General features: G+C 48.3%; 1 protein-coding gene and 1 pseudogene across 1 annotated transcript; one reads left to right on the top strand and one right to left on the bottom strand.

The window, feature by feature from the left end:
* The first annotated feature begins 12238 nt into the window (after window positions 1-12238).
* On the top strand, window positions 12239-22691 carry LOC134478467 (serpin B9-like). The gene is made up of 6 exons (XM_063259801.1): window positions 12239-12412; window positions 15642-15779; window positions 16144-16261; window positions 17059-17201; window positions 19598-19753; window positions 21111-22691. The coding sequence occupies exons 1-6, from the start codon at window positions 12245-12247 to the stop codon at window positions 21513-21515; spliced, it is 1128 nt and encodes a 375-aa protein (XP_063115871.1). The 5' UTR covers window positions 12239-12244; the 3' UTR covers window positions 21516-22691.
* Window positions 18937-19513, bottom strand: LOC134478582 (HIG1 domain family member 1A, mitochondrial-like; annotated as a pseudogene).
* Window positions 22692-24485: the final 1794 nt, after the last annotated feature.

Here is a 24485-nt window from a genome sequence, read left to right as displayed (position 1 = left end):
CTATGGGCCTCCCAGCTTTCTCCCTTTCCTGTAATAAACCTTCAATGAAACTTTTAGTCTGGAAATTTGTCTCTGTTTTCATTTCCATCGTCACTGACACAAGGACCCACGCTGGATGATGACAGTGACAAATCTTACCATGGCACCAAGCACTGTGTAAATGTTCAGTTATTTTTTTATCAACTGAATAAATGAATCCTAGCATGCTGCATGACCTGTATCTAGTCATTTATAGGAAATACATATTAGGAGGAGGAACACATTGTCAGAGATGTGGAATCCTTTGGAGAAAGTGACCAAATTCAATACTTTTTTCTTTTGAAGTCATTTATGGAATCTTGTCAGGCAGAGCTCGGCAAGCTGTCTTTTGCCAAAGATTCAGAACAGTCCAGAAGCACACATGGCAATGTCACAGGAAAGAGAGTCAGCAATATCGGGAACAGACTTGTGCGGCTGGGTTTGCCCTCCAGGACTGTGGAGCTGTGGTGACTGTTCCTGGATGCCTGTGAGGAGTTTTCAAAAGCTGTCAAGGCAGTGACACAGCTCCGTTATTGCTCTTGAACTTTTTGACCTGATGGAATAATCTTTGAAAAGTGGTTTGGACTAGTGTTAGCATCTGATTCCACTTAGCAATGCTGAGAAATCCCCCCAAAATGTGTCCTCTCTGAGGACTTGCTTATATTCCATCTGGGAGTTCCTTGAAATCAACCCACAGGGAAGCATTTTTTATATACACTGTGACCTTCTTAAAAATAGAGGGGTAGGGAAGATTTCTGAATGGGAATGATAATTTACTTCAAAATCTCTGAATTCTCTGTTTCTGTTTGGATTTATGCCTCTTACATATCTTTATTGGGGGAAAGGGGACTTTTTTATAACTACAGTTTTTGTTTTCATTTAATTTATCTTTAAACAAATCTGTCTCAGTTACTGGTCATATTATTTGGATTAAAGGGAAGTTGCTGCTAGAACTTGGAGCACCGACACCCGCAATATTATAATTTTTTGAGTGAGAGTCTCATGATTTTCCCAGGCTGGTCTTCAGCCTGTGAGCTCAAGCCGTCCTCCTGTGTCAGACTTCCCAGGAGATGGACCTCCCGCACTTTCGTGGCCTGATGCACTCTGTGCCATCTTGTCCTGCATTAGTGTGGACACCAGGGCAGTGCAGTGAGACACTCACCTAAATAAATATACACACATCATCTGAAGGGAGCCTTACCAGGGGCTGTCCCGTGCACCATGCCTCATTCTCCTCTGCAAGAGCAGCAAAGCCTGAGACCAGTTATCTAAGAGGACTCATCGCCTTCGGAGTGTAATTTCTATTCAAAGCTGTAGTTCTAATATCACTTCATGTTCCTTTTAACTTGGGGAAGGAATTTAAGCTCTAGCTGGGTGAGGTGGTACAGGCCTGTAATAATCCCAGCACTTGGGAGGATGAGGCAGGAGGTTCAGCACAAATTCCTTGCCAATCTGGGCTTGTTTTCAAGGGCAGCCTGAACTACATAGACTCTCTCTGTCTCTCTCTGTCTGTCTCTCTCTCTCTCTCTCTCTCTCTCTCTCTCTCTCTCTCCTTCTCCCTCTCCCTCTCCCTCTCCCCCTCTCTCTCTCCCTCTCTTCCTCTCTCCGTCTCTCCTTCTCTCTCTCTCTCTCTCTCTCTCTCTCTCTCTCTCTCTCTCTCTCTCTGTCTGTAAAAGATAAAGCAACAGAAAACCAAAAGCTGAGATCCATGGGTGTGCTTCTCTATGAAGTTTCTTTAAGACAGGGAGAAACAAAATCCCAAAACACAACTCCTGGCCAACCTGCTCTCTGGGTGAAGCCAGATGGACCCTGATGAGGGTTATCACGGGGTATGGGCTTCCAGCACGGTGACTCAGCTCCTGAGATTTCGAATGTCATACTGGCTGCTGGCAGGTCCAGCTCCGCTCACCTCCCTGTACAGCCAGGTGATAGATTTTCCCTGGCTACTTAAAAGGATGGGCAGAGTCCAGCAACACAGGTAACCCGGAGCTGCTCTGTAGCGCGCACATGTGAGAGCCTCCGTGGTTAGAGAAGGGGAAGATGGGACGCTGTGGTCCCTCCTTCCCTTCCTCCTTGTGACTAATATCAGTACGTGATGGCTCGCAGAGGACTGGGAACTGGCCCCAGGGCAGCCCAGGAGCCTGATGGATGAGGAGAGACAGGGGTGTTGAAAGCCATGAGCCCTCTGAATGCCCCATTTGGCTTGCTCCTTCCTCGAAGAAACACACTGCCTTCCATGTGGGGACTGCTGTCTCCTCTCCTCTGCAGGCAGCATGCTGGGCCCTGGCTTTGCCTGTCTTTTGCCAAACTTCTCCCTGGCTCACAGGAATGTGCATCACGCAAATCCTGATATAAACAACTGGTTACGAAAATTCCTGCAATCAAATCTGAAATCAGCCTGGGACAGAGTCTTAAAACCTCTTGTTTGTATCAGTTTCCCAGCTGTTTCACTTGGTGCCCACAAGACAGAAAGGGGCAGGTAGAACTTGGGGATAGCTCCAGGTAGCCTTAGATGGCAGTGGGCCTGGCTGTGTGGTGGCCTGGGAGCCTGGTGGGAGGAGGGGCCTGTGCGGAGAAGTGGGGTGGAATTGGCTTCTGCATTTTTAGATGTGACTGTCTTTTCCAGGCAGGAAAAATACATACCTGTGAGACGTTTTCAGCCTGGTGAATTTCAGCGAATTTGACTAAGTGCGCTTGGGATTTTCCTTGCTGGGCGAAGGCAAGAGGAGCTCTTTCTTTGCCTTGAAGAAGGCTGGGAGCTTTGGGGGCTGCTTGCTCTGGAATCCGGCTAGGAATGGCCATTTCTAAGGTTACACACAAGTGCTTTGCAGAGGCAGTGGGGAGGCTGATGTCCAGTCTGGCAGGGACCCACATGCGGAGGGCGGGGACTGCGGGACAGGACAAGATCTGGTGTGGCCCAGCCCTGCCTTGCATCACTGAGTGCCACCAGATGAGCAGGCCAGCAGCACCTCGTCCTGGATGGGCTGCTTGCTTGTAAGAGGCGTGGCCGGCCGCCCTTCATGACCCCTGTCCCTCTGACTACCTCGCCTTCCTTTAGAGTTTGTAGGGTCAGCCGGCTTTGCGGTGCAGACCTATAAACCCAGCTCTCTGGAGGGTGAGGAAGGAGAAGGTTGAGCTTGAAGCCAGCCTCAGCTATATAGCAAGACTTCAGCTCAAAATACAGACAGAAAGCTAGGATGCAACTGACGCAGGAGTTTGGGGAAATGAAGTGTCAGCTCTAGGGAGCTCTGCAGCCCCAGGGAGCACCTAAGCTCCATCAGCCATGCTGGAGGCTGGAAGGCTGCTCTGTCCTGGCCAGCACGCCCTGTGACAGCCTCCACAGCCCCCCAGGCTGGGCCACACTTGTGGATGTGTTCAGGAGCTTTTCGGTGAGTCCTGGACAGCACACCTTATGCATCCTGTGTCCTGGAGATGTCTCCAGGCTGCGGCCCTTTGCCATCAGGCTCCCCAAGAGAGATGCCAGCCCAGCCTTGGTGAGCCAGAGAGTCTGCAAGGCTCACCCACAGCCACCCAGGCCTCGTGACAGGTCACACAACCCTGCACATCCCACATGACACAGGGTCCCTCATGGAAACAGGTTGGCCATCTCCTTCTTCCATCAGCCCCAGCTCCAGGGTGGGCCTGTGGCCCTGAGCTTCCAGAGGGGCCAGGGGTACCTCTCTGAATCTGATGCTAAACAGACACCCTGTGATGCACATACAGATTGCAAAAGGGACCACTCAACCCCTCCCGGGGACCAGGGCCTCTATGGAGATCAGAGACACTGAGAGATGGCTGAAGCTCAGCCTTTGCTTAAGGAAGGTCCTCCTTATGCCACATTTTTTATTGGAAGAGAATATGTGTTATGGCAGAAATTTGGAGACTGTAGATAAGTGTACTTGGAGGCTTCTTCCAAATCGCTCTCTAAGGTGTTGGGCTGAGGGTCGTTAACTTACACCACTATTTCTGCCCCGCTTGGTATTTTAGACTTGGGCTGAACAGTTCTGCTCCTGGTTCTTCTCTTGCATCCCCATGCCTCGGCTGGTTACATGAGTCCTTTGTCACAGCACAGCTTTGGCTTAAAAATTACCAAGGAAAAGTGTATTCTCTTTTAGACCACATTCATTTTAAGGAATCCATTTTGCAAAGTGGGATTTGTTTTAAAGACAAAAAGGAAAGCAAGAAAAAAATGAATCCCTAGAGCTGTAAAGTGAGTATCATTTCTCTTCTATTTTTAAAATGTATTTTCACAGTTTCATGACAGTGTCCTTGAGACGGTGAGCTTCACTGTGTAAGCACTAATGGTGTTCAACACTTAGTCTGCTTGTCTGTAAACTGCTACCCTGGTGAACTGTCGTTTAAATATCTCAACTTTGTTGGGGATTTAGCTGAGCAACATAAATGCCTGTCTGGCAAGCACAAGGTCACGAGTTAAACCCGAGGTACCAAGAAACAACAACAACAAATAATAATAATAAATATAAATATATATATCAACATTTATTTTATTTTACTTCATTTTACTTTTTAATACTGCTTGCTTAGTTCCAATAAGGGTGTGTGTGCATATATATATACATATATATATATATATTTGTTCTGTTTTTTATGGTATCAGAGCTTAAACTCACGACCTCTGCTTGCCAATAGCACACTCTTGACTACTGTCACTTAAGCACAAGTTGTAAGACAGCATGACTCCTATTCTTATTTTCCAATGCTTTTAGCAGGCTTTGGATCTTTATATTTCCCGTGAATTTAGATTATAAATATAATTGATTTGTGTTTTAGCCTTGCAAATTCATTAAATTACTCATTAGTAGCCTTTTTAATAGACTACCTTGTCTCCAGTGAATTATCTTATTTCCAGTTAATAAAGATGATTGTGTCTTCATTTCTATTTAGATACCTTTCTTCTGTTTCTGGCTTTCTTGCAGTCCATAGAATCTACACCTTTGCAAGTAGCTTTTCCTTAGCACGTATGGTTTTGCTGTAGGTTTTTTATAGATGGTCTTTATCAGGTTGAAGGACTTCATGTCCAATTGTAGTCTGCTAAGTTTTGAAGCAGGAACAGATACACAGCTTTGTTCTATGCTGTTTCCCCATCTCTGAGATAACCATGTTTTCTCTCAGATTGTTCATGTAATGTATTCTATCACTTAATTGTCTGATGTTAACCAGCCTTTCATTACTAGGATAAACCCATTCCTTCATGCCATTTTCTGTGTTATTGGATTCAATGTACGATTCAGAATCTTCATCTATGTTCATGAAGGGTACTGATTCTAGTTTTCCTTGGGTGTCATCTCTTTGCCTTGTTTAGATATCATGGTAATTCTAGCCTCATAGAATGAATTAAGTAGAAATTTTAGAGAATTTACATTCTTTCACACATTACTATTTTATGAGCTTCACGAGTGAAGTCATGGAAACCAGCGTGTTCTTGTGGGATTTGAACTTCAAATCCAGTGTTTTAATAAACTCAGGACTCTTTATCATATCTATTCTTGAGTGAGGTTTGGCAACCTTTGGTTTTTAAATATGTGCTCATTCTATCTAATTTGTTAAACAGATTGGCATAAAGTTGTACATACTATTCCTTTATCATCCTTTTAATATCTATAAATTCTGGTGTGACACAATCACTTTTATTCCTAATGCTGGTAATTCCTCCCCCTCATGCAGTCATGGGGCGGGCTCCTAGAGTTTCCATTGACTCAGGTCCAGTGCTGAGCTCACAGGCCCTCGGTGACCACCTGCATGTGATAAAAGGGACAGAAAGAGGCTTCTCCCCGCGCTCCTCCCTCTTTGCTCTTGTTCCTTTGCTGTCTTCTGTCTCCATGAACTGCTGTCCTCTGCCATGATAGCCTGCCTCGGAGCCAGCAAGAAACTGGCTGAGACCTCCACAAACTGTGAGCTAAACAAACCTCTCCTTCCTTCATTTTGGGTGTTGGGTATTTGGTCTCAGCAATGAGAGAAAAGTAACCAAGACAGCTATGAATTTAATTTTTCTCAAGGAAGCACTTTCAAGTTTCCAGTTTCATCATTTTATTGTATTCAAATCATTGATTTCTGCTCTGATCATTATTACTTCTTTTTCCCTGCTTATTTTGGGTTTAATATTTCCAATTCTCATATCAAGTGGTGTCACTTCAGTGAACTAAGGGCATCCTTGCTATTGTAGTTAGGGGCTGTACACAGAGTACAATTAGATTCAGGTCACAGAGTAGATAATATTTTTATAATGGTCACCGGAAGTTAACACAGAAAAATGCAGGAAAACTATCCACAACACCAAATACATAGATTATTTAGTCAAGAGCTAAAACCCACAGCAATGTACCACATGAGTCCACATAAAAATCCAGAGCTCAGGACAATGCCTCCCATGAGTCCAATTGGAGGCCCAGAGCCCACAAGAAGGACTCATGCCAGTCTCTTTTATGGATGTGAGCCGGAAGACCCAGGGGTCAGCGGTGGAAGCCAGAAAGTCCATGCCAGCAGAATGAAGGAGCTGTGCTAGTGGGATGAGGGTTCTACACTGGAGCCGAGAAGTCACACTCACAGCAAAGAGCAGGGCTATCCTGAAAGGCAACACAGCCATTCTCAGTGACACGGAGGCCCCGAGCTCCTCGGAAGACAAGCACAGCCGGGTACATGCCAGGAAGCCAGCGTGACGAGCTCATCCTGGAGACCAAGCAGCATATGTCTTTCCCTCCGGAGCCAGGAAGCAATGCTCGATGTGAGGACCAAGGCTTCTCCAGGAGAGCCCACAATGCCTCCTTAACACCTCAACCCTCAAGCCTCCTTCTCCTCCACCTATTTATCCTGGCAACTTTCCTCAGATGGAGCATCTTTGCTCCATGCTATGCTGATGTAATCTAGATGGCATTAAGTTGCCCTCCAGTTCTTAATCCATAACACTTGCTAATTAACTGCCTCAAGAGGGCTTTCAGTGTTAAAGCCTCCATGAGGAGACAAGGGAAACAAGTGCTGAGTCACTTAAGGACAAACAACCTGTCATGCTCTGCTCTCATCTGTTAGCCAAACTTAGAACTTTCCCAGTGATATGGTACCCTTTCGCCCTCTGAAACTCATGTGGAAATGTAATTCCCATGGCAAGATACTAAAAAACAAGGAAGACTGGGGCCCTTCAGAGGTTATTAGTGCTCTGCTCTTAGGAACTGAGCCACTAAACCCGAGGTCATCCTGGGTTAACTGAGCTTTGCCAGTGGACCTGGCATAAAATGGATCCTGCCGGGCCTCTGAAGAGTTCCCTGTCTGTTGTCAGGAGCTGCTTTGCACCACACAGGGCTCTCTCTGTCTACAGTAGAGTACTTCTAGATGTGGCCCCTGCACCTCTGCCAGAGGAGTGAGCCCAGGGAATGCTCTTCCTTTATACTCACCAGCCTGTGGTGATGGGTCACTAGCAAGAGAGAAGGAAGAGGCAGAGTACAGAGGTCACCAGGGTAGAGGCCACTGAGCTGTTCCAACATCAGATCAGCACTGGCCTATAGCCCAGGTTAGATGTGCAAATCTCTGGGTCAGAAGGAAGTTCAGCCCCACGCAGCCTGAGAGATGGTCTGCAGTCCACCATCAGGTCTGGACTCAGGGGAGCGATAGCAGAGACACCAAAAAGCAGTAGAAGGAAAATCCCCTTACTATGTGAATATGGCGGGGTTTGGGGCACCACTTGGTCTGAGATGAGGTGACCCAACGGCCTGACTGCAGGGAGATCCGTCGGTCTGATCCAGGGGAACAAAATTCTCCACCTACTTTATGTCCAGAAAGAGATCCTGTTCTCTAAAATCGAAGAATGAATTTTAGAAACAGTGGAGGTTCACAGCAGAAATATTTATTTAGAGAAAGAAAGCTTCTGTCTGAGAGAGAGACAGCAGGGGTCCCAAGTTGGTTACAAAATATAGTGTATTTTCTCAGGATTTCATAAGTAAAAACATGAGGTGAGGCGGGTCTCAAGTTGCGGAAAACTGGGAACTCTTGAGGTAGATGGCAAGAGGAGGGACAGAACCATGTCAACCAATAAGTTTAATTGCTCAGGTAAAATGGACCAAATCAGCAAGCTAGTATTTTTTAGCGATCAGTGACTGTTCCAATAGGGGTTGGGTGGTGACTCCTGGCTTCTCAAGGTGATCCATACCTAATCCCTAAGGGTTATACTTAGGCCGTGGTTGCATTTGTTTTGTCTTCTACCTTGGGGTCTGGCCCACAGCAAGAGGTATGTGTCTCCTCCAAGCTCACAACACATCTGGTCCTCTGGGCCAGCCTAGCCCTGTCTGACTGCCTATAGCATTTTTAACTAGCTCAGCTGCCTGTAACATGTCCACCTACCTGTTCTCACAGTGCTGACGGTCTGCTGGCATGTTACATAACCCAGAACTTCAATCTTGGGAGGATCCTGAACTCATCATAGAGATGAAAAAGCAAATTGTGACCCCCACACTTAAAAGTCTCATGCAAAGCTCAGCAGTAAATAAACCAGTTACACAACTGTAAAGCAAGGGAAGGTATTTACATAGACCTTTCTCAGGGAAAGACCTTCAGAATGTCAGCAAGCACAGGAAACGTGCTGGGTGTCAGCTCACCAGAGATGAGCAGCTCAAAACCACGTGGAGACCACACATGACAGCCAGCAGAGGGACTGGAAAAGAAAGGCGGCAGAGAGGGGGTGAAACAGATGGTCACCTTTAAATTTACAAGAAAACTGACTATGGTAAAAGACACAAGGCCAAGAATGGTGGCACCACGTGCTCTCTGAGGCGGGAAGTGTTTTGCACATTTTGAAGGGGATCAAAAGCAATGTATCTTTCACTGTAATACATGTTTAATTTAAAGATTTGTCACAGTTTGTCATCTGCCCACTACATTCTGGGCAGGAACCTAATGTTACACAGTATTGTGCAGTTGCCAAATATTCAGATACATCTTCAAAAAGTTAAATATGGAGTTAATATGTAGCCCAGAAATTCCATTTGAAAGTTTACACCCAAGATAAGTGGAAGGAAGCAAGTTGACCTACAGAATTGTACACGGATAACTCACAGCAGCGTTAGTCACAAAGGACCAAAGATGGAAACCCTCCAAATGTGGGCCATCCATAAAGAAACAAATCGTTGGTGGTAGTTTCTTGAAACAAAGTCTTCCCATGTGTTCTAGGCTGGCTTTGAACTCATCATGGAGCAGAGCCTGCCCTAGACCCGTGGTGATGCTCCTGCCTCAGCCTCCAGAGTGCTCACAGGTCCACTGCACCCAGCTTGTAAAATGTGCTCTGAATCTAAGGAATTTCTGAATGAAAATCAGGAGAGGAAAAGCCATAAATGACTTACACCTACCCACACTGGTCAGAGGTGAGGGCAAGGGCAAAGGGACACCAGCCCAGTCCCGGGTGGTCCACATGGGAGTTTGCTGATTGGTTTCACCATCTGCAAGGAGATGAGGCCCATGGTCACCCTCCTTAGTGAGGGAAGGAGCAGGAAAGGTTTTTCTGTCCAGTGTCCCCACCCCCAGCTCCCATCCCCCGCTCCCCACCCCCCTTGTTGGTTTAGCTTGAAGCTGTCAGTTAATAGAAACTCTGTCTTTTCCTCTTCCTCTTCCTGCCAGTAACCTAACTCTGGAATTTCAGGATTCTTCTCTTGTCAGTATTATGCTGGGTATGTTCCGTTTTAAGAAGGGTGTTTGTGAGGTCCAGGGATTTAGCTGTGCCTATCTGTCAAACACTAGGTCTTAAGTTCTATCCTTGGTACCAAAAAGAAAGATGTGTTTTGTTTTGTTGCTAAGTGAGGAAAAAGTTAAGGATCTCTGGATGAGGGAGGGGATGTCATCCCAAAACAGGGCCTGCACCCAAAGGGTTCTGTTAGAAGACCCCAGCTGACCTCACCTAAAGTCAGGCCTCAGAGGATCCCAGGACTGACCAGATGTGGGTTCCTGGGCAAACCCTGGGAATTCATCCCCAGGGTGCCCTGGTGTGAAGCTGGGGGAGGGGGCGGTGTGAGCTTCCCAGGCTCCTTTGCCTCCTAGAATTTGGAAAGCCTGGCTTCCTGGGTGCCTCCCCTCCTCTGGTTCCTGTTCCTTCTTAGGTTTTTGGTAGGGGCTGTAGTGGGGGTGGAACCTAGGACCTGTATACATCCCCAGCCCCCACCCAGTCTATATATACATATATATATTATACCTATTTATAATATATATATATTTTTTTTCTTTCTTTTTTAAAGAGGGATTCTCCCTAAGTGGCTCCTGCTGGGCTGCCCGGCCTCCCACAGGCTGGGACCCAAGTTGCCAGGTCCAGGTTCTAGTCCAACTAAGTCCCTGGGGTCTGCTTTCACTTTCTCTTTCATGGAGGCTGCATTCCTTCCAGAGCTGAGCAGTTGTAGCAAGTATGCCCGCATCACCCTGCACCTCTGTGGTATCTGCGGCCCAAAGTGACCACAGGCAGGGACAGGAGGTCCATACAAGTTGGGACAGCCCCTGCCCCTGGGACTGGAAAACTCCCGCATCTCCAGGGCCATAAAGCCCCTGCGTCCTCCTCCACCAGGCAGAGCTGCCAGCGCTCCTGCAATCCTCAGGTGAGGTCTCAGCTCCAGTGGAACAAAGCCAGGTGGGAAGGCGAGGCCGGGCTGGGCAGAGCAGGGGACAGACCTGGCTCAGACCCTGGGGATGGAGCAGAGACCCGGGCAGCCTGGCCCGCTGGTTCTGCAGACACAGCTCCTGGACTGGAGGGGACAGGCAGGGCTCCTGGATTGGAACCATCCCGGCGCGGTGCGGAACCTGCCATGGCGCGGTGTCCCCTGCAGCAGCCCCGCCCAGGTCCTCTTCTGTCTTGTACAACCCAGGCTCCTGTGCACATGCAGGGCCCCCAAGTATCTTGGAATCCCTGCCACTCACCCCAGGAGACGAAAGCCTTCCCTGTCCTGAGCCCGCGGCCTCTGAGGGACCCGGTCCTTGTCCCCACAGCATCCAGGTTGGCCCCAGGTCACTGACTTGGGCTGCATCACATCAGAGAGGGTGGCTGTGGCTGAGAGGTAGGACAGGAAGCCATCTCAGCTGCCCTGAGATCCTGGGGGAGACCAGGGCACAGGGACCTTCTTAGTGGAAAGAGTGTCCAAGCGGCCCACAGCCCACTGTGAAGGGGACCGTGATGGGCAGAGGTGGCTGCAGAGCAGGGAAGGAGCACAGGTCAGCACCAATTAAAAGTGGGGTGTGGGGAGCTGTGTTTGATTTGCATGGTGGTGAGGACAGGCAGGTGACAGAAGGGACCATGGTAGAGGGACAGCAGGGACTCTGTAGAGAAGGCAGTGTGGAGTAGAGCAGTCGCGGTCTCCAGTGGGTGGTGGCAAGAGCTGGAGGGTCCTGGGCAGAAGAGGGGTCTCCGGAAAGGCGGGGAGGGCAGATGAGAGGGGTCAGGGAGGTCCAGCAGGTGAGCTGGGACCAGGGAGGAGAGGACCCTACAGGTCCTTAGGGAAAGTGCAGTTGATTGGGTCTGAGAAAGCAAGCAGGAGAACAGGGTGCAGGGTCCTCTCCCAGTCCAGGGTTTCGGCCACGTGACTTCCGGAGCAGGGCAGGATGGAGGTGGAACTCTGAACAGGATGCAGGCTGAGCAGAGAGGTCAGCCAGGCTGGCAGCCCACCCTAGGCTCCTCAGGCTGCAGGGCAGGAGAGACAGCAGCCTGGCGCCCTGTGCTGGCCCTGGTCCCAGATCCCTCCCTGTAGAGAAGGCTCTGGCCTCACAGCGGCTGACACAGCTGCCTCTGGCAGCAGCTCCTGTGTATTCGCAGCCTGGTGTCCATCAGAAATCACCCAGTGACTCTCAGACACACATGTGAGAATAAGCGAGGCATGCGCTGTGGTCAGGAATAAGTTTGGTTGTCCAGGTAAAATTGACCGACTCAGGGCCAATGGGGGAGCAGGCAGGTAGCAAGCCAGGGTTCTTCACACAGCAGTGACCCTTCCTATAGGGCTGGGTCGGCGACTCCTGGCTGCTCAAGGTGATCCATACTTAGTCCCGAAGGATTATTTTTAAGGCTGTGGTTGTATTTGTTTTGGCCTCTATTTTGAGATCTGGCCAACAGCAAGAGGTGTGTGTTTCCTCCAAGGTCCCCAGACATCTGCTCCTCTGTGCTGGATTCTTCCAGGGCCCAGCCCTGTGTGACTGCCTGTAATATTTCTAACTTAGCTGCCTGTAACACGTTTGTCCCTCCCTCCAGACCTGCAGCATGGATGCGCTGTCTAAAGCCAACGGTGCCTTTGCAATCCAACTCCTAAAGCTCCTGGGCCAGGACAACCCTGAGCACAATGTGTTCTGCTCTCCTGTGAGCATCTCTTCGGCCCTGGCCATGGTCCTGCTGGGAGCCAAGGGCAGCACAGCGGCCCAGATGGTCCAGGTAGGCTGGCATCTCCCACTCTCTTTCCAGAATGGGGCTCCTTTTTTTTTTTTTTTTTTTTTTTTTTTGTCTCTGTGGTCTTTTGTGGTGGTGGCAGGACAGAGAGTGTTTCACTAAGTACCACCTCAAGGAAGACTCAAGATTTTGCCTGGCACTGAGTTTAGAAAATAAGTGGAGGCCGGGGTGGCTGTGTGTAAGGGCTTGCCTGGGGTTTGATCCCCAGCTCCACAGAGGGGTAAAGGAGGGCCTGCTGGAGTGGTCTGAATCAGAAGGCGCGGAGATCTGTCTCTCCTGTGCAGCACCAGCCTTTAGAGCTGTGATCGATCACTCATCGGCGCCTTGAGGTCGCAGTGACAAACAGAACATGACAAGGCCAGACCAGACAGAAGGCCTCGATCCAGGCAGGGACCCTGGAAGCTCTAGTGTGGCATGCTCACGTCCCCTCTGAAATGGCACAGAACCCGTTCCTGTTACGAGGAGTTCACAGGGTGGGCAGTGGCCAAGCGCCTGAGGGGAAACCCCTAAGGCCAGTTGTTTGCATCCTGTGCCCTGCACAGGCCATGCTGTGTGATGTTGCTGGTCTCTGTGACCAGCTTTACCTTGAGTTCCGTGGACTGCAGCCTCCATAAGTGTGGACTGCAGCAAAGCCTTAAATCAAAGAGACAAGTGATGTGATTTTAGGGCTCCAGGAGGGTCAAAGCCCTTTGGCAGAATTCAAGTTTCAGGGGCTGCAACAGAGAACTCTGAGCATCCATATTCAGTTGGTTTTCAAACAAAGGAAGGGTTTAGAATTAAAAGTTTTGGAAACCGAGCAGGACCTGTGGATTCAGCTCAAGGGCTACTCCAAGTAATGAATTATGCCAATTTGGAAGAACTATCTTATGCCAATTTGGGAGCCCTTGACCACTGGAGTGAGAGGGCGTATAGTTTCCAGTTAATTGGGGTGGGAGCCAGGCGTCCTCAGCTGTGGCCGTAGAGGTCATTTACTATGGATCGGCTGCCACCTCCAGATAAGGGGCATAGGCCTGGGACAGACACACAGGGAAACACAGAGAGCCAATCGGTTCATTTAGAAGCTGCTCTGGCCTCTACTTAGTGGTCTCCAACACTTGAGGACCCTTTCAGTGGTGACAGCTCTTGGTCCCCTGTCCCTGACTCTCTATTGGAGGGTGAGGCCCAAAGGGGAAGTCCCTTCTGTGGATCTCCTGGTCCTGCAGGCTCTGAGCTCCCTGAGGACCCTGTTGGGGCCTCTGCCTGTTGCCTGGCAGCTGTGTGAGCCAGGTGGGCTCCCTCTGCCCAGCTCAGTGCACCTAGGCACTGAGTAGCTGAGCACAGCCTGGGGTTATTTGTGTGGCTGTGTGGTCAAAGGCTTGCATGATGCCAGCAGAGGAAGCCAAATTTCCTATGGGCGCGTTCTGCCTTGACAAACATCTGAGGACCGAAAGAATTTTCCTGCAGTCCTGTGAACTTGATTTGGTTTGAGATTTGCTGCTTTGATTGTGAGCTGTGACCTTACTTCTGCAAATGTTCTCCAATTCTTGCCAGCATCTGGCAGAACCATTCCCACAAAGCAAGTGCTGGTCAGGAGCGAGCTGCTCACAGTAACAGCAGGCCGCATCCTATGTGAAATCCGTCTAAGATGCCTTTTATTCAATTTTTGACATTTTCTTTTCCATAATCTGTGTTACAAAATGAATTTTTGTAGGTTTTATCTTTTCCTGTATAGACCAGTGTCATGAAGAATAAAATTATTGACTATTAAGAAAATTTCTTTTAAAGACCACCTAATTCTTTCCAGAAATAGTTCTCTGTAAGTTTTCTTGTTTCTTCATTGTGATGGGTAAAGTCACAATCTCTTTTATAAGGTTTAAAATTTTTTTAAATACATTTTACCTACTACGTAAAATTGTAAGAACTGCATGTGTTTGTGGAATAATGTTTTTATGCCTGTTTACTGTGTAATGTTGGAATTCGGGTAAGTATACTTGTGCACTTAGAAGCGTTACTTTTATAGAATATAGCAGCACTGTGATCTGCACACTGCAGGTATTTACTTAGAAGAGAGGGTTTTTCTATAACTTCTATAAAATGAATATAAGGCCTTCACAATGAGCCAGCCCCATTAAAAAAATTTTTATTCCAGCCCTTGAACAGTTGTTTGAGAGTCTTCCTAAGTTACCTGGGGGCCAGGCTGGACTTGAACTTTAGATCATCCTGCCTCACCTTTCAGAGTGCTGAGAACAGAGGTGCCCGCCACCCTTCCAGGCATAAAAAGTGTGTTTTCATTAGTTACACAGGAGTGACGTTTCCATGTCATTGGTATTTCATTTGTAGTTTTAAAACAATATGTGAATGTAAGAGCCTCATTTCTGTATAATTTCTTTTTCCTGTACTCCGGGTAGAACCCAAAGCCCTCACCCTGAGTAACATCCTCAGCCCTTTTTATTTTGAGATCATCATGCTCAGTCCCTGAGTTTCCCACACTGAGTGGAACTTGCATTCCTCCTGCCTCAGCCTCCCAGATTGCTGGGATGACCCACGTGTACTACACCATGCTGAACTGTAAGCTCTGTTTATATTTTGCAATCATTTGAGAATTTTCTTATCACCTACTACAGATTTTTAAAATTTTGAAGTGATGCTTAAAATATATGTAATAAAATCTCTCTAGCATACAGTTTTAAGAACACTGTTTGAGTCCTGCTAATCACATTGCTTCTTTTATACACTTGTTTCCTTTTAAGATCGCCTTTGTGGTTTTATTCCTGCACAGTTTCCTTACCTGTTTAGTGTTTTAACCAAATCTCTTTTTATTGACACAAATTTTGCAGGTAGTTTTTTATTCTGTTTCTGGTGTATTCCTGGCCAGCAGGGAATGCAGGGCTTTACATCAGCTGAGCTTCTCTGGCCCTTCCATCCTCCCCTGGAATCCGGAGTGGGCAGAAGAGCCCCACATTTGACTGCCCTGTGTCCTGTCCCTCTCTGATCTCTGCTCCTGGCCCCCAGCAGCAGCTCTGTCGGGTGCACTAATCTCAAAATATACCCAGCACTCTGGAGGCTGAGGCACCAGGACCCTCCTGGATTTGAGTCAATATCAAGATTGTGACTCCAAAAAGATAGAAAGAAAGAAGGTTCTTTCAAAAGCACATTTTATGGGACAGCATTTTTTTGGTAACCTCTTTGTGAGACCAGAAGACCAGTCTGACAGTGCCCATCACTTCCTTCCCAGGCGCTGGGGCTGAGCTCAGTGGAGGACCCTCATGGAGGCTTCCAGTCGCTTCTCGCCCAGGTGCACAAGCCTGGTGCTCCGTACTGTCTCAGCATCGCCAACAGGCTCTTTGGAGAAGAGAGCTGCCAATTCCTGCCCGTGAGTTGAGTCTAACAACAGAAAGAGTTGCTGTAAAATACCTGGTGGCCCCCACCCAGCAGAAGGACCCTAGAGAGCTTGGGGACCAGACAGGCAACCTCCTGTCTTGAGATGACGATGCCTCCTGAAGGGTTCCCTTTGAGAAGCCCCAGTGGACTGGACCAAGAGCTCCTCATTCACATCTGCTTTTCCCAGACTCAGAACACCCCCACATAGAAACTGGTATCCCACATTCCAGAGCCTCCCAGTGACCTCTCATCAGCCCTTCTCAGGGTTTCAGAGAACCAGGGAGCGCTCAGCAGGCTTGGCAGCTCCCAGCCTTTCCTGCAGCTCCCTGGCTCACCCGCCCTGTCTCTGTCCCCAGTCCTTTCAGGAGTCCTGTCTGCGATTCTACAAGGCCAAGATGGAGCCGCTGTCCTTCGCCAAAGCCCCAGAGAGGTCCAGGAACCACATCAATGCCTGGGTGTCCAGGAAGACTGAAGGTCAGCAGGCAGGGTCCCTTCTGCAGCTCCCTCTCCCCACCTCTCCTCCAGCCAAATCCTCCCTGTTTTGGGGTAAACCATCTGCACCTGCTCGTAGCCTTCCTATTTCTGCTCACAAAGGAGACAGCAGCAAAGCCAGGCCGTTTTCCCTTAAGGCTCAGCACTTATTCCCCCATGTCCTCCTGGAATCGTTCCCACTCTTGCCCTCTGGAAGCAATGATAAGCAAGGATGCTGTCAGCTCAGGAGAAGGCAGCCCTGGAGGTCCAGAGGCAGAGGAGCTAGTCTGCTTGCTCACATTGCGTTCCTGGGGATGCCTGCTGCTAGGTCTCCAGGCTCCCCCTCCCCTGGCTCCCAGGAGCCCCTCCCATGGGCATCAGCCACCTGCTTCTGTCAGCTTCTGGCTGCCTCTGTCAGCCTCATCACTGCCCAAGGTGAGCTCTGGGTGTCAGCATGGAGCCTTTGGCCACATGTCCCTGGGACACCTAAGGGGACCTCAGTGCCCGCACTGTGCATCTCTCATGTCCTGTCTGGCCTGGTCTCCAGCCTGTGCCTTCTCATCTGGGCTCTCCTCGGGTGACTCAGCAGCCCCTCACCTTCCTATATCAGGTGGATGCTCCCCAAGTGTCCACATGCATGAACGCCACATCTAGGGGCTGCTTCCCACTTTTCCATCTGTAAGGACACTTACTCGCAAATTGGAAAACGTGGTGTTCAAATCTGCCGGTTGTTCTCCTGGAGTTTGTTCATCTCATGTTTGAAGGGCGCCACTGAGTGTAGGCTTTGCTTTTCTCCAAAGGCAAAATTCCAGAGCTGTTGGCAAAGAACTCCATTGATGCTGGGAACAAGCTGGTTCTCATTAACGCTGTGTACTTTAAAGGAAAATGGAATAAGCTTTTTCAGGAGTCGAACACAAAGGAAATGCCTTTCAAAATCAACCAGGTACGCAGAAGCTTTAAACAAAGTCATTTAATAAAGAAACAGTTTAGAAAAGTTTAACGCTGTAAGGGCATAAATGGTTAAAAATTCTTAAAAACAAAATATTTCAGAATTTGTTTTTAACTCAGTAGAAAAAATGGTTGGAGTAAAGAATATTTGCTGCTGATAATTTTTGCACAAGCCACTGTCTTCCTCTCTGATAATTTCTTCTGCATCCATGACTGCAACCTCAGTGGGAAGATTTTCCTCTAAGTGCAAGTTGCCTAAGTAGAAGCAATAAAACAAGTGTGTTAAGAGATATTTACATATGTATGGGTCACGGGGAGGGGCCAAGCAATTTTAAAATTAAAATGAGTAATCATTTGCATCGTTGTTAGTGAATTTAAAAGTTACTAATTCAATATTTGCAAATTCCTTATATTAAAACCAAATGTTAAAGACTATGGTCCAGACATTTTTAATTTCCTTTTTTAAACTTTTTTATTTTATTTTTTGCCTTTTTGAGACAGGGTGTCTCTATATAGTTCAGGCTGGCTTTGAGCTCACTTTGTAGCCCAGGCTGATTTTAAACTCATGATGATCCTCCTGCCTCAGCCTCCTGAGTGCTAGGATTATGGGAGTGCACAGCCAGTTTGACATTTTTAACTTCACTTGAGCTTAGCCAAGAGACAGATAAGTGATCGTAATTTTTAACTTTCAGTAGATTTAAAATAATTTGTCAAGTCATATAATCCCTTAAAAATCAGAAAACAAATTATAAATAAATAAAACATTTAAAATGATTATACATGTTCCATATAAATCCATTTTACTTTGTAAATTTTTTTTTCACATTTAAAAAGTAGTCCTAGGCCTGGCAATTCAGCTCAGCAGCAACAGCCTTCCTGGCAAGTGCAATGTTGTGAGTTCAGTCCTTGGTACCACAGAGAGAGAGAGAGAGAGAGAGAGAGAGAGAGAGAGAGAGAGAGAGAGAGAGAGAGAGAGAAGTGGTTATCTACGCTCTCGTACTTAAGTACAAGATGAAAATTAAAAATTTTCCTCATGCAACAGCCATAAATGTATGCTTCTATAATCATAAAACATTTAAACTGAAGACCATATTAAAGCCACTTTTGCATTTCAAGTGTGATTTTGAGATAAATACTACTTCGCTGCAGCTCTGATGTGAGTTTTGTAGGTTGGCAAACACAGACACACACACACACACACACACACACACACACACACACACACACACACACACACGTCATTTGTGGGAGAGTTTATAGGTTGTGTCTCATGCCTGTTTTGAAAGCCTACTTAAGAGCCAGCCAATCCTAAAACCTGAGACAGCCAATCCTAAAAACTGAAGTCTTCACAACAGTCTGCAAGGCAGACAAATAAACCGGAAATAACCGAGAGCCAGCAAGATGCCTACACAAATTCGAGGCAGCAGACAGGAGCACCTCAGGGGCAGCCTGCCTTAGAACTGATCTTGTCCTGAGGATTAGGGAGAGCGGACTTTTTAAACATTCAAGTGCACACAGGTGACCGGGTGTTGTCTCCTCGAACCACGCAGTTATGCAGTCATCACCGATAATTTTGGTGCTCAATTAGGTGAGGAAGGAAATATTATTCAAAACATTGCAATATGGTCTCAACCAACTCACATGATTTATTTTTGACACAAATACGTAACCTCAATGAGAGATGTCTAACTGAAGCGAGAGCCTTCAAAAAGCCCAACACAGTATCTCTTCTAAGGTTTAGGCTGCACCCAGAGCTCCCCATGTGGGGAATAGCCTGCCCCAAGGGTCACTGTGCCCTCCACAGAGCCTCGGGCTGCTGCACGCCTGTGGATCAGGTGCATGGACATTTTAGATTTTCCCCTGCTCTTTCTTTTGTGTAATCCACACGGGACAGTTGCTGCAAAGCCTGCCATTCCAATAAGGACAAATGGCACCTCCTTAGTTTTTAGGATAAGTTTCGATCCCTAATCTTCATCCTGGGATGAAAAAGAAACATCAGTGTTGCTTGACACAGGGACTGAAGAGTCTTTCTTTACCTCTCTAGAACCTAGCCTTGCCCCATCGTCTATTTTAAATTATCAGGCACTTCATAGAATGGTTCATTTTTTTTTCCGAAGGATCCAGGGGCATCTCAGAGCCAGGAAATATCATGTGGAAAATTTATAGCAGCCCATTCTGTTTTGCTGGGTGGAACACTCCCCAGGCTGCTCCTGCCTGTGCATTCTCCATGGCTTTCCACGCCATGAGAGGTGCTCGTTGAGGCTTCGATGGGTGACCCAGGCACAGACACATTCCCAAGGTTGGCATGGGCTGCTCACACAGATGATTCAGGCAGGTGTCCTGCTACTACTGGAGGAACCACTGACCACACTCCTCTCTGCTGGTCACCAGAAGGAGCAGCGGCCGGTGCAGATGATGTTCCGGAAAGGCAAGTTTCCCTGGGCCCACGTGAGGGAGGTGCAGGCCCAGGTGCTGGAGATGCCCTATGTGGGCCAGGAGCTCAGCATGATCCTCTTGCTGCCAGACGAAGACGTGGACCTCATCATGGTGAGACGGGGGTCTAGGCCTGTGTGTCTGCTGTCCTGCCAAACCCTCTGGTGACATCCCTGTGTCCTTTCCACCAGGGCACGTGGGCACACAGTCCTGCCCTGGCCATCCCTCTGTCCTCTTCCCTCCTAGGATGCATTTCTCCCTTAGTCACTCAGAGTCCTGCCCTGTTTGTCCAGTGCTAAGCACCCTGAGATGAGCAGCAGCCTGGAATGCTAAGCTCAGCACCACTGATGAGCTGGGGACAGAGCTCGGGACAGGAGGACACCTCATTTGTCAGGTGGAAATGGCTGAAGATAGAGAGCTGCCCCAGACAGGGCAGGGGCCTGCAGAGCTTCATGCCCATGGGCCTTTCTCCCTGGCTCCCTTTATAGTGTTTTGGGACCCTCAACCCCTGGACCTTGTCATAATTTGCTTGGCCCTGTGGACTGTCCTGGGATTCGATGGGCACCACTGCGTATGTGGACATTCCTCTTCCTGGGCTTCCTGTGACTTCTTTCTGCCCTCTGTCCCTGCAGGGTCTTGTCTCTGGGAGCAACTTGTGATTGGTTGGGAGGGGCGTTCTACAAGTCAGTTTAGTGTTAGGTGTGTCAGCAGTGGTACCACAGTGACTCTGCAGGGATGAAAACAGCTGAGCACGTGCACAACTGTGGGTGCTACTGTGAGCCCTGGGGGGAGCTGTCCCTGCAGTGGTCCTGGCCACTCCTGCACCCTGTGTGGTGGCAGGGACACCATCCCAGCTCAGTGTGCCAGGTCTCTGTTCTGTGCCATCTGCCTTCCCTCTGGTGTAAGTCCCCCTGCCGCTCATGCTCTCTGTGTCTCTCTGTCCAGTTTCTTTTTCTCTCATTCCCTGTCCTTGTGGTTCTTTCCCGGGACTCCTTCCTGCATGCCCCTGAACCTGTCCAGTCAGGCTTAGCTAGAATCCTCATGAGGCCCCCACTCTGTGCTTTCCCTGCAGACAGACCCAGTCCCCTGCAGCCTCAGGCCCCTGCCCGGGGTGGCTCAGGGCCACAGCCCTGTGTCCTTGCTTACCAGCAGAGCTTTGTCCCCTTCAAAACTAAGCCTTGTGCACAAAACCAAAGACTCAGAGAGCCCTAATCCCCTCCCAACACCTGAGGCACAACCCCTGGCACAGATGTGGTTTGGGCTGGTGGGGATGGGGCGCCTCCCTCACCTTAGGAAGTTGGACCTGGTGGCATCTGAGCAGCCCGTGCAGGACAAGCCCGAGACCCCACAAGCTTCCAGGTCCCTGCAGGGCTCAGTCTATGGTAGTCAGTACTACGTGCCCGCCAGAGGAGGTCAGGTGCCCGTGGAGGGACACCTGTGGGTGACACTAAAGTCTAATTCTGTGTTGCAGGTTGAAAAGAGCCTCACTTTTGAGAAACTGCAAACCTGGACCAGTCCAGAGCAGATGAAGAGGACCAAAGTGAGAGTTTTCCTGCCAAGGTTTAAGCTGCAGGAGGACTATGACATGGGTACCGTGCTGCAGGCCCTGGGCATGGTGGACGCCTTTCAGGAGGGCAAGGCTGACCTGTCTGGGATGGTGGTGGACAGTGAGCTGTGTCTGTCCAAGTTCGTGCACAGGAGTATAGTGGAGGTCAACGAGGAGGGCACAGAGGCCGTGGCGGCCACAGCTACCGTCATTGCATTGCGTGGTACAATAAAATTGCCCGAGTTCTGTGCTGACCACCCCTTCCTGTTCTTCATCAGACACAACGCGACCCACAGCCTGCTGTTCTGTGGCAGGTTCGCGTCTCCATGAGGGGTGCACCCCTGTGTCTGAACTCTTAGAAGCTGACTCATTAGAAAACGCAAGTGGGGCTGACTGGCTCTCGTCTGAAGCGTGGGTCAGCACTGTCACACAGCGCCCAGCTCAGCTGTCCCTGCGCTGACCACTCACTTTTGCCTCTTCACTAAGATCTTGGGACAGCAGAGCTTGGTGCAGAACCCAGGGTGCAGAGCAGACCACATAGCCAGACTGCAGGTTTCCTAGACGGTGGCCAATGTCTCTGGCACTAGTCCCACGTGCTGCTGACAGCAGTTACGGGTGCTTCCTCGTGCCTCAAGCCCTGTCCCACACTTGCCTTAAGCTGACTTTCTAAGTGGTAATCCATGCTGTAGATGGTAGGGTTCCTGTGACAGTTGTCCTGGTGCTTGGGCTTTAATTAAAGATGTGCACATTTTAATTTTATTTTATTTGACATGTACCATTCACCGGGCTGTGCGCAAAACCAAAACCACTCTGCGTTGGGCCCAGGCACACAGCTGGTTTCCTCAGCAGCTGCCCTTTATCTCTGTGCCCAACTTATGTTGTTTTGGTGACACTCAGGTGGCAGTATTTGAGATCTCAGTCCTGTAGGGATGACACCTTTATTCAAGGGGTTTTTTTCTCCATTTTCAACGCTAACAGTTAAATTCCATGCAGCACGTTAAATTCATTTCATACATTATCTTCAAGAAACTTTCCCTTTTGCCCAGAACCTGGTGGACATCTTTGAACTCACAGTGCAGCTCTTTGTGGCAGTCGCTTTATTTATTAACCCTCTGTACTCTGAGGTCGTCCTCACCCAGCCTTGCAGTCGCAGAGACTGAAATTCCATCTCTCCCATCTCTGTGTCTTTGAGACTAAAATAATAAGTCATGGTCATAGCCAACCTCTAACTTTTTAATGTTCAGATATCACCAACTTTTTAGGGTTTCATTGTTTGTGACAGTTACATAATAAAGTTAACCATCTTAAACAGTGTGTTCATCGTGTTATGTGACCACCACCTTTTCCACTTCCAAGAAGCTTTCATTGCCCCAAAAGAAAATCGTCTCCACTAAGCCATGCCTTCTCATCTGTTCCTCCCCGAAGCCCTAGAGATCACCAATCTGCTTTCTGTCTCTGAACTTACGTACTCTGAACATGTCATAATAAATGGAATCATATACATGGCCTGTTGTGTGTGACTTCTTCTTTTAATATAGTATTTTCTAGACATCAGTGTAGCATGTATCTGTTCTTTGTCCCTTTATGGCAGTATAATCGTCCATTGCAGAAATGTACTACGATGTTTTGACTCATCCATCTGATTTTTTCGCTTGCTCAGTGACATGTGAACACTGGTGCTGTTTATCTGCATGCCCACGTGTTTGTTTGGGTGCCTGTTCATTCTTTCGCATAGGTGCTCAAGTACAAAGGAAAGGAATTACTGGGTCCTTTGGTAATTAACATAGCCTTGCAGGGAAATGCCAAACTGTTTCCCACAGTGGCTGACCATGTACCATTCCCACCAGGAAGGTATGAGACTCCAACTTCCTGTGTATTTTGGTTCCATTTTAAATGCTGACCCGCCCAATGGGGAGTGGGGCAGTGATAGCCCGTGGTGGTCTTGATTTGCTGATCTGCAGTGACTGCAACTCTCTGCTGGCTCTTATCAAATGCACAAGGAGCAGAGACAGGAGTGCAGTGTCGATAGGGGTTCAGGGTTAGAAGTTCAGGAACCCTCACTTCTGCAGACCAGCTCATAAAAGAGGAATAAGGCATTCGTTTGTCAGGCTAAAACCATCAGCTTTTCCATATCTGCTTAATGGGTAGCTTAGTATCCTTCCAGGCAGCTTGGTTAGTTAGAAATATTACAGGCAGTCAGACAGGAGCCAGTATAGGAAACTTGGTATCTTGAAAAGTTGAAGATGACAGACACCTCTGCTGAGGCCCGACCTCAAGGCAAACACAAAACAAATGTGCAACCATGCCCTAACCCTAAACATCAGGGGTTGATATTCCAAATAGGTGTGGAAGTCACCATCCCAATCCTCTACTGTAGGAGTCCCTGCTCTTTAAGCATGGCTGCTTGATACATCACTCGGTTCCTCATTTGTCTCAGACTTGCTCAATTTTACCTGAACAATTAAAGACTTATTAATTGACCATAGCTCTGTCCCACGTCTTGCCCCTTGCAAGTTCCCATGTTTCCCCTTCTTTAGACTTGCCTCACTGTGGTTTTGCTCTATGAATGTCCCTGGAAAAGACATAGCTTTTGGCAACCCATTCAGGACCCTTTTGTCTCTCTCAGTCAGAAGCTTTCTTTCTCTCAACAAATATATTCTGCTCTTAACCTCCACTGTTCCTAAAATTCCTTCTTAGATTTTAGAGAGCACAAACTCAGCTGACATCCAGTAGTTCGGGAGTTTTATGCCCCTGTATCAATACCTTGCTGAGAGAAACTTTTTCCTGCTGAGAAAAAGACTTTGTTCTGAGTCTTAATGATTCCGTATTAAGAAGGTCCTTGGCTCAGTCATGTCCCTTCATTAGCTGCTTAGCTGACATCAGAGGTGGCCCTTAATAGGATTGGGGGTGCCTCTGCATCCCAGCACCTTAGCTGGACTCCAGTTGCATTCTCTAGGCTAATTAAAATGCAATGTGTCTCTGTGCGGGTAGCACTGCCTGCACTTCTGTAGTGATTATGCCAGGGTTTACTAAGGAAAAGCAAAGTGCCTGCAACAGGAGATGCAGTCGGGGGTCCCACAGGTTTCTACTTTGTGACTGTACAGCAGGTGAGTGTAAGGCTGCATGTATGAATTAGAGGCACACGTTCTGCTGCTGTTTCCATCACTCTTGCTGAGTTTGCTGTGTGCTTATTTGCTTTCTGTTTTGTCTCACCCTTTTTGCATCACCCAGACACTCCGAGGCAGGGTGCAGTGGGAATCCTTGCAGCGCTGTTTGTGTTAATGTAGAGGTTGATAATGT

The sequence above is a fragment of the Cavia porcellus genome, unplaced genomic scaffold (assembly GCF_034190915.1).
Source record: "Cavia porcellus strain 051 isolate PalLab524CR breed Dunkin Hartley unplaced genomic scaffold, mCavPor4.1 scaffold_13, whole genome shotgun sequence".
NCBI lineage: Eukaryota > Metazoa > Chordata > Mammalia > Rodentia > Caviidae > Cavia > Cavia porcellus.
Note: the sequence above shows the minus strand (reverse complement) of the source record. Positions and strands in the feature narration are given on the sequence as shown.

What these genes read in the sequence shown, in the direction of transcription:
- LOC134478467 (XM_063259801.1), top strand. Translation starts at nt 12,245, where the DNA reads ATGGATGCGCTGTCTAAAGCCAACGGTGCCTTTGCAATCCAACTCCTA. An exon ending in CAGCGGCCCAGATGGTCCAG is followed by an intron (nt 12,413 to 15,641) that starts GTAGGCTGGCAT and finishes CTTCCTTCCCAG; the next exon opens with GCGCTGGGGCTGAGCTCAGT. An exon ending in GGTGTCCAGGAAGACTGAAG is followed by an intron (nt 16,262 to 17,058) that starts GTCAGCAGGCAG and finishes TTTTCTCCAAAG; the next exon opens with GCAAAATTCCAGAGCTGTTG.